The sequence below is a fragment of the Cyrtonyx montezumae genome, unplaced genomic scaffold (genome assembly GCF_038088225.1).
Source record: "Cyrtonyx montezumae isolate F1298 unplaced genomic scaffold, pur_monq_1.0 scaffold_11, whole genome shotgun sequence".
In the NCBI taxonomy this organism is placed as follows: Eukaryota; Metazoa; Chordata; class Aves; order Galliformes; family Odontophoridae; genus Cyrtonyx; species Cyrtonyx montezumae.
Window position 1 is genome coordinate 2,388,856 of NW_027071837.1, and position 8,483 is coordinate 2,397,338.

General features: G+C 57.6%; 1 protein-coding gene across 3 annotated transcripts; it reads right to left on the reverse strand.

Moving 5' to 3' along the window:
- Positions 1-138: 138 nt before the first annotated feature.
- GDPD2 (glycerophosphodiester phosphodiesterase domain containing 2) lies at positions 139-7,953 on the reverse strand. 3 transcript variants are annotated; one of them, XM_065729377.1, is made up of 15 exons: positions 7,840-7,953; positions 6,815-6,918; positions 6,627-6,720; positions 6,393-6,452; positions 5,958-6,056; positions 5,547-5,640; positions 5,007-5,152; positions 4,756-4,838; positions 4,077-4,227; positions 3,414-3,629; positions 2,359-2,510; positions 1,906-2,053; positions 1,634-1,716; positions 1,222-1,250; positions 139-931 (listed from the first exon to the last, which is right to left on the reverse strand). In XM_065729377.1, the coding sequence occupies exons 1-15, from the start codon at positions 7,951-7,953 to the stop codon at positions 879-881; spliced, it is 1,626 nt and encodes a 541-aa protein (XP_065585449.1). In that variant the 3' UTR covers positions 139-878. The 3 variants fall into 3 exon arrangements, with proteins under 3 accessions (XP_065585449.1, XP_065585448.1, XP_065585447.1); XM_065729376.1 differs by lacking the exon at positions 139-931 and having other exon boundaries at positions 941-1,250; XM_065729375.1 differs by lacking the exons at positions 139-931; positions 7,840-7,953 and having other exon boundaries at positions 941-1,250; positions 6,815-7,062.
- Positions 7,954-8,483: the final 530 nt, after the last annotated feature.

Here is an 8,483-nt window from a genome sequence, read left to right on the forward strand (position 1 = left end):
CGCCCCGACGGCGCTTCCCCGTACCGGCGCTAGGTGGCACGGCCACACCGCGCATCGCTGCTCTGCCCCGATCCGGGAGGGAGGGAACGGAAAAAGGAAAGGAGTTAGTCCCTACAGCGGTGCGTTGGCCATGTGTACCTTTCAGCTGATTTATTGACATAAATAGGCAGGAGCAAGTGAAACAGACTCCCCTCTCCAAGTCCAAAGTGCCCGATGCTGAGTAACACTGCTCTCGGCCCCGGCCGTTGTGCAGCACCGTGGCCCAGGATCCCTCCACCCACAGCCCCCGCTCCCTGTCCCCAGCAGCGCAGGACCGGCTGCGGGGAGTGCCGGCACCCCGGCCAGCAAGCACAAAGCCAGCAGCAGGGGCGAGGCTGCTTTACCCAGCACGTGGGGGCAAAGGGCTCTGCTCCCCCTCCGTTGTGTGCAACCCTGCATCCCCCTTTCCTATTCACCTCCTGCCACGGGGCAGCAGCACTTTAAACAAGGCTTCCCCATCACCAGTGCTACTGCTGACAGCAGGCTGCCATACCCCTGCACCAAAGTGACTCAGACCCCCACCAGCCTCCAAGTGAGCACCCCAGGGCTGAGGTCTTGGTCCTGGAGAAAAGCTCAGCTCCCAGGGCACGAGGCAGCACCAGAAGTCCCCTGTCCCAGCTCTGTTCCCTCTCTGCCAGCAGGACCAAGGGACCCAGCTCCAGGTCTTCGTGGATGAAAGGAGTTCTGCACCACGTCAGGAGCCAGGAAGGCTGCAGTGAACTGCAAGCTCAGGAGGCTGCAAAGGAAAGGAGCCTTGGAGCCAGCCAGAGGAGCACTCCCTGCCTGAGCTGTGCACATCTCCAGCTGCCCCTCCCCGTGGCTGCTGCAGGCTGGAGGGGTCAGTCTTGCATCAGGCTGTTGATCTTTGTGAGCAGCACGTCCGTCTCAGACTCTGGGGAGAAGGAAGAGAAAGCAAACAGTCACTGACAGCAGCCACCATCCCACAGCGACAGGCAGAGCTGCCCAAAAAGCCGGTTGGAGTGGAGCTGGGGAGCGTGGGCATCCCCAGCACCATCCCACAGGGCGGTTTGCTAAGGGCAGGGCAGGAACTCCCTGCGCTGGGATTCCCTTCCCTCCCTCAACCATCTCAAAGTCTGCTGGGCTCCATCGCACTCCATTGGGGCAGGCTGTCTGCCTGCAGGGAGCCTCCAGGGACAGAGGAGCCGGCGTCTGTGCACTCACCCGCCGTCCGCCTTCGCTGGGAGCATTTCCTAGGAGATGGAGCAGGATCGATGTTAGTACATCACTCTGGACACCCCCTCCCCCACTTCCCTCCCACAAGCTCCCAGCTGCAGACTGTGGCCCCCTATAGCAAACAACAGCCTGCTCCTGGTACGTGGTGCTGCTGCTGCAGGGCAAGGCTCCCCAACCTCAGCCCTGGGGTGCACAGCAAGCAGGTGAATGCAGCTGCTTTGGGAGAGGCTGAGGCCATGTTTTTAAGCAGCAGAGTGGTGATAAGAGCTGCCACTGCCCGTACAGGGATGTACAGGATATCAGCCCAGGGTGAGTGGCAGCAGATGGCACATGCATGGGGGAATCACCACCCAGGGCATGCTGCAGCCTCCCCCACACCTAGCCCAGAGGTCCAACTTACTTCATCAAGAGGAAGGCCCAGAGGATCATCAAGAAGGAGACACAGTCTACAACAATCCAGATCATGAGGTACGTGCTGCTGGGCTGCAAGGTGGCAAGGCAAGCTGTGAGCATCACTGGTGGCACAGTCCTGCCCCCTGTACCAGCAAGTTCTGCAGGGTCACACTGCCACACCAGCACAGCATGGAGCAAAGCCCACCCTGCACGCAGCTGCAGGACCAGACCCACCACTCACACCAGAACGAATTGCACCAGGACAGAAGTTTCACTTACCAGCAACCAGATGGGATGTTTCATCTCCTTCAGCACCTGGCAGGCATTGGTGGTGACAGAGCTCACCCCTGAGCACCACAGCACGGAGAAGAGCCAGGGCTGGTTCACCACATACAGGTTGACTGAGATGTTGTCCTGGCGGTACTGCCTGTGCAGGGAGAGCTGTGGTCAGCATCGCAGACAGCAGGGTGCCAGCACGCTCAGCTCGTGGCAGAGAAGCCTGTATGTCTGGGATGTGATCCAGCAATTGCAGCCACGTAGAGCAAATGTCTGGAGAGCCAGACTCAGGGCAGGCTTGCTGGCCAGGCAGAGGGCTGCATCCAGCTCCAACCTCCCACAGCAGCCCTGAGGCACACCAGGCTGCAGCCTCTGCTCAGCTCTCAGCCCTGTTGGGGGCCTCACTTCTGCTAGACCCCAGACTCACAACAGCCCACTCCCCTCCCATGCTCTCACTTGATCTCCTCAGAGCTCATGTCTTGATAGGGCAGGTTGACATGCAGCAGGGGCTCCTTCTCATCCTGGAGTCTCTTCCGGCCGTAAATCTGCTGAATGCCTGGGACTTGCTGTTGGACCTGCTCCCTGAACCCATCTGGCAGCCACAGGACCTAGGCAGGAGAACAGGAAAGAAGCACTCCAGGGCTCTGCAGACACTGCCCCACTCCTGGGCACATGGACTGTCAGGCTGGACCAGGCTCTGAGCAACCTGTTTGAGCTGTAAGTGTCCCTGTTCAGTGCAGGGGAGTTGGATTAGATGACCTTTAAAAGTTTCCCTCCAATTCAAATGATTCTATGACAATATTCCTGGAAGATCTCAGCCAGGGCATTCTCTTAAGAGCTCGTTGCAGCCAAGAAGTGAGCACAAACCCCACTGAAAGGAGAAAGCAACTCCAGCCTAAGAAAGCCACTGCAGGACATTGACATCATTCTGGATCCTTGAAGGATTGAGCAGGGCACACACTTTTGGCCACAACTCTGCAACAAGAATGCACCCCAGGCCAGCACTGCAGTACTGTGCCGGCGAGTTCCCACAGGGAAAGCAATTTGGGTGCTTCTCCAGCCCTACAGGGTAGCATGTGTCTCACTCTGCAGAGACCAATGAAGTGCAAAGGAAACTGAGTAGGCTGCAGCAAGTCAAGGAACTGCAGGGAGAGGTGAGGCACTGGGAGCATCGATTTCATGCACTCCTACCCGTGCTCCACTCCCTTGACTGAGTCACTGTTTACAGACCTGAGTGGCCAGTTCTGGGAAATGATTATTTGCTGGAATTGCAGCTTTATGCACTAGCCTTTAACTCTTGGCAAGTTCTCCCAGATAGAGAACCTCTTTCAGGACTATGCTACCATGCCAGGGACTGGCCATCAGCTGCTCATGGAGTTGTTGTACAGTAGCATGGCACAGCAGGAAGCACAGGTGGCAATGGGGTATGTGTGGTGATACAGATGCTCAGAAGTGTTGGCAGAGCACCTCCCACTGTGACAGAAGGGTCCAGCATTTGGTGGGCAGCTCACCTGCTGCAGCGGGATGCCAGAGTGGAGGATGACATCCAGGGTGGCATTGACAAAGCTCTGGTAATCGCTGTGGTTCTCTGGGCGAAGGTCAAACATGATGGAGATATTGTTCTCCTTGGCTGCATTCAGCACCTGTCCCAGGGATGGGATCTTCTGCCGAGTCGCCTGCATGCGGTCGCTGTGTGAAAGGCTTTGCACACTGGGAAACGGTTTCCTCTAGGAGAGAAAGAGAGTCAGCCACCATGGGGAGAGCCTGCAAGCTTCCACCTCCCACCAGTGCTGCTCCAGTCCTCCACCCATGTTGGGTGCAGGGCACCTCTCCCCTGCTGCCCACTAATAGCACCGTTCCAGCAGCCCCAGCACCTGTGTGCATTCAGCAGGTCATTAGTCACCTGAAGAGCATTGCCCCAGCTGCCTCCAAGCCCAGGCAGGCTGTGCAGCTCAGCACAAGCACCAGCAGAGCATGAGATATCTCCCCACACACCAACCTCCCTGTGACTCAGAGCAAACCCCAGGTGCAGCCAGCACAGGGTGTAACTGCACCCCAGGGGTCCATGCAGGCATGAAAGTGCTCCTGCATGCTGCTCAGGTGACTGCAGAGGAAGTAGATCCCAGGGCAGGGCTCTCGCTTCCCTCTCAATGCACCCATCCCTGCATCCTGACCTCCAGAAACCAGCTGCCAGCATTGAGCTGCTGGAGGTCTGTCCAGTTGAAGGCAGTACTGTTCAGGGTGGCTCTCTCAGGAAACACGGTCTGCACATTGGTGGTCCTGGTGAGCTTCTCATCATGCATGAGGAACGGGACCCCATCAGCACTGGCAAAGGAGCACAGTGGGAGGTCATGTCACAAGCTGTTTGCCCCCAGTGCATTTCAGCCCCTTCCCAGCCACCTTCTAAGAGTAACCTCCACCCCAAGCCTACTTCTGAGTCTTGGCAGAGGGGTCACCACCCAGGAAGCAGAGAGCACCAAGAAGCCAAGCTAGGCATCACAGTTCCTTGCTCCCTCCAACAGCATTCCCCACGGGGGGGTGGGATTGCATGAGATGAGGGTCCAGGTGCTGTCCTCAAGTAGTGCCCTCCCCAGTGGTGCCTCCCTCCTAATGGTCTGGAAGGCAGCATGGGTGAAGAGGAGAAACCCAGCACCTTCCCCAGCTTGTTGGGACACCCAACTTGAGCCAGTACTGTGCTGGGGAGGCAGCATTGGCAGAGCCCTTGAACAGGGCCCAACTCCAAATGAAGACTGCACCAGTCCTGCAGGCTTGCTCCCCAACTACCGATGTGACAGGTGACATTTCGGGGCACACAGGCCCCTTCCTCCCCTCTGAGCCCTTCTGCCCCTTTACCTCACCATGACGTCTGTCTCAAAGACTTGCACATCGCAGTCCACAGCCTTGCGCAGAGACATGAGTGTGTTTTCAGGGGCCAGCTGGAAAGGGAGCGAGCATCAGCTCAGGAAGGGGCATAGAGCACTCTCCTCACCCACATCCTCCAGCCCTGTGCTGTGCAGCTCTCTTGGCCATGCACCAACCATGGCTTGGTGCCAGTGCCCCACAGCTCTGTGCCACCTCAAGTGCTGTGCAGTGCTGTTGCTCACCATAGGGGCTCCACGGTGGCCGACCAGGGCTGGCTTGGGGGGCAGCTGGTTCTCCTCCATGATGCAGGGTGAGGTGATCCCCAGGGGAGCCAGGTACAGGGCAATCATCACCGCAGAGTACACAAGCAGCAGAAACACCTTGAGGCCTGGAGGAAGAGACAGAAGGTGCAGGGGAAAGAAGGTGCCAGATGTTGGGAACAAGTTGATGCTGCTGCTTTTGACATTCACTTATGGCTACCCTAGGTCAGGTGTTGCATCTCTGGCCTCAAGAACACCTCCGGTTTCTTTGTGATCCACTACATGCTCTTGCAACCCCAACCCAGGACTTCTGCACCTTTCCTGCTGCAAAGCAGTCTGGGCCACTACTCTTGGTATAAAAAGCAGCAAATATGAGCAGGGGTGATGCATCACTACCAGAACTCAGTCCTTCCCACTGGCACCACTGCTTGCTGTGCACTGTTCTGCCACCAGAGCCTCTCAGTGGGGTGCAAGAAAGAGCACCTGGCTGTAGGGAGAGGTGGGGACCCTTGGGGGGCTTACCTGTGTTGTGGGTGCGGTAAATGACGCTGGCCAATGGCCAGGCAAGGAGTGTCATTCCTCCCACAATTCCAATGTGCAGGAAGGGACCTGTTGCCTGGGAAGGCAAAGGCAGGGTATCAGACATTGCAAACCCACCCCCTGTCCTCAAAATCCAATATTGGGGATCTAACACTACAGCATCACTGGAACAACCACAATGCCAGGGAGAAAACGACAAGGTCCCCCTCCAGTCCTCCCCACCCTGACAGCAGCTGCTCCAGGTAGGATAGCACAGACCAAACTGGGACAGAGCTTAGCCCCCCCGTGGGGCACACAGCCATGCTGGGAAGCCCAGACACCATCCTGCATCTCATCCCCACAAACCTCCACAATAGGACAGTGGGGGGAGCCCCTGGTGAAAAGCCAACTCACCTGCAGGGAGATACGTGCACTTCTCCACTCCTCTGCCCACTTTATTCCCAGCCCTGTGAAAGCTGCAGCCACCACGAGGGCAGTTATGATCAGCAGGATCTGTGGTGAACAGCATTGGGCAGTTAGAGACGTACACATCAACATCCTCTAGACCAGCAGGCCCTCCCTCCGAAACCTCCCACAGCCCTTTAGAAACCCTTCCCCATCTTGATTCACAGTTGAACTCAGTACCCCACACTGAGCAGGGAGAATAATCCCATCCCAGAGACATGGGGCTGAAGGACAAACAGCTGCTGCCCACACACAGCCCCAGTGGGCTGGCCTCAGTTTCCCAAGTGCAAGTACCAGAAAGCAGCAGGAGAGGACCACACAGATTACATGCCCAGCATGCAGACAGCTAGGGTATGTAATACCTTCCTGCACCAACAGCCTCACCTTGTGTAGCCAATGCAGCTTCAAGGGCTGGCCACATAGCTGCAAGCACAAAGCAAGGAGCTGCAAGAAGAAGGAGATGTCAGAGCTGGTCCATACTCCATACTTCTCAAAGGGCCTTCCCACAGGGGCCCTGCCCCCCTCCCCCAGTGCAGACAGAGTCTTCAGGCTCTAGCTGGCTCATGCCCAGCACTGATCCATACCCCTGCCAACCCAGAAGGGATCAGCAGAGCTCACCAGCAGCACAGCAGAGTAAGTGATGAGCACAGCTGTTGCTATTAGCAGGACCAGGGACCAGTCCAGCCACAGCTTCTGCTGCTTGAAGATGAATCTGCAAGTAAAAGGAATGGTCAGAAGGATGGGTGGCATGGGGGTTGTGGGGGGGGGGGTGGAGGAGGTCAGGCTGCATGTGGGATCCTACTCACTCATTAAAGTTGTGGAAATCATTGAGGATGATGATGGCAACATAGAGCCACACCAGTGTGAAGAGGAAGACACAGAAGAGGAAGAAGAACCAGCTGCAGTCACACTGAAAGCCAGAGAAAAGACAAGCATGCACATATCTGCAGGCACCCAGCCCACAGACAGGTGCTGAGACCTGAGGCTCAGCCTGCAGCAGGGAGCAAGGTACTGAGCTGCCCAGGAGAGCTCTTTTGGCTGTAGGAACCAGCATCTCCCACTATAAGCTAAGCAGCTGCTGATGCCAGGCTGGAAAGTAGCCTTGTGTCTGATATGGCCACCCTGTCCCCATACAGCAGCCTCAGGAGCAGGCTGGGGCTGAGGCACAGGAAAGGGCATGAAGCTAGGTGCCATCCCCAGTTTGCTGGGCTGAGGATGGACAACTCTGACTGGAACAGCTGGGCAGCTGCAGGAGCCCCCTAGACTGCTCCTGCCCACCCAGGAGCAGCTCCAGGCTCTCCATCCCTGATCCCACACGTGTAGGGATGTGCCAAGCGGGACAGCTAGCAGCCTGGACCAACTCTCACATTCCAGGCAAGATAGGACAAGCCATGGCACAGCCACTCCCATGAGAGTTGGAGACCTCAGAGTATCCCAAAGCCTCACCCCTCTGCTGTGTTACAAATCACCAGGGACACCCGTGCCAGCATCCCCCCAGGGGGGACGCACCCTGCCCAGGCACTGTGCCTCCCACGTGCCTCGTTGGGCACCTTGCATCCCAGAACATGCCCACACTGTGCTCAGCTCCAGGCACGTGTGAACCCAGCCACAAACGCGTGCCCAGTGGGGCAGAGGATGGGCTCAGCCTCACGCTGCTACACTGTCCCTATTGATACCTAGCAGAAAAAGGGCTCATTCTCACCCCTGACACCTTCATGCCTCCCCACCCCACTGCTCCCAGAGCACTCCCTGGACAGAGAGGGTCCCAGGGCACCCCAAGCTCTCCTGGGGTTCAGGACCAGCCCTGGCTCAGCATCACCCACAGTATCACCTTGGTGGTTCTCAGACCCCTCCTCTTCTCCTTCTTAGCATTGATCCACTGGCAGCTGTAGAGGCACAACAGGCAGGTGGAACATGGGCGGCAGCAGCTGGGAGGGTCTGCCATAGCGGGTCAGTGTCCTGCATGGGATGCATACAGTGTGTGGTCACAGATCTCCCCACACACACCAACTCCCAGTCCCACAGGGACAGAGCACTGCAGCATCCTGGCACCATGCAGCAGCCACTGCCCCAGAGCCCTGGGACATAGCGGGGCTGCTGGCCATGTCCCCAGGTGAGGCACAGTGCCAGTGCAGCAGAGCAGAGCAAGCGATGCAGCCCAACTAGTTCAGCAGGCTGCTCCAGCACCTTACGCACAACGAGCCACAGCAAGCCTGGAGATGGTGGGGAGCAGGTCCAGCTCAGGAGCAAGGACACAGTGCAGGATCCAGGCTCTGGCAATGCTGGCACCCCACAGCTGCACAACCATACATGCGCTGCAAGAGCTAGTTGCATTGGACACCCTGAAATCCCATCTTCACTATTGCTTGCCCTGCTGCAGAACTGCTCCCCCTCTATCAACCCAACCTCTTCAGTGAGCTGGACAGACAGTCTGCAGCTCACCCCAACAGCACCATCACTTTTGCAGAGGAAGAC

Excerpts from the sequence above, each read along its gene's own strand:
- GDPD2 (XM_065729375.1), bottom strand. The coding sequence starts at position 7,062 with ATGCTGGTTCCTACAGCCAAAAGAGCTCTCCTGGGCAGCTCAGTACCT. Across the intron at positions 6,721-6,814 it reads GATTTCCACAACTTTAATGA|ATTCATCTTCAAGCAGCAGA; the intron begins GTGAGTAGGATC and ends TTTTACTTGCAG. Across the intron at positions 5,641-5,957 it reads GTGCACGTATCTCCCTGCAG|GCAACAGGTCCCTTCCTGCA; the intron begins GTGAGTTGGCTT and ends TTGCCTTCCCAG.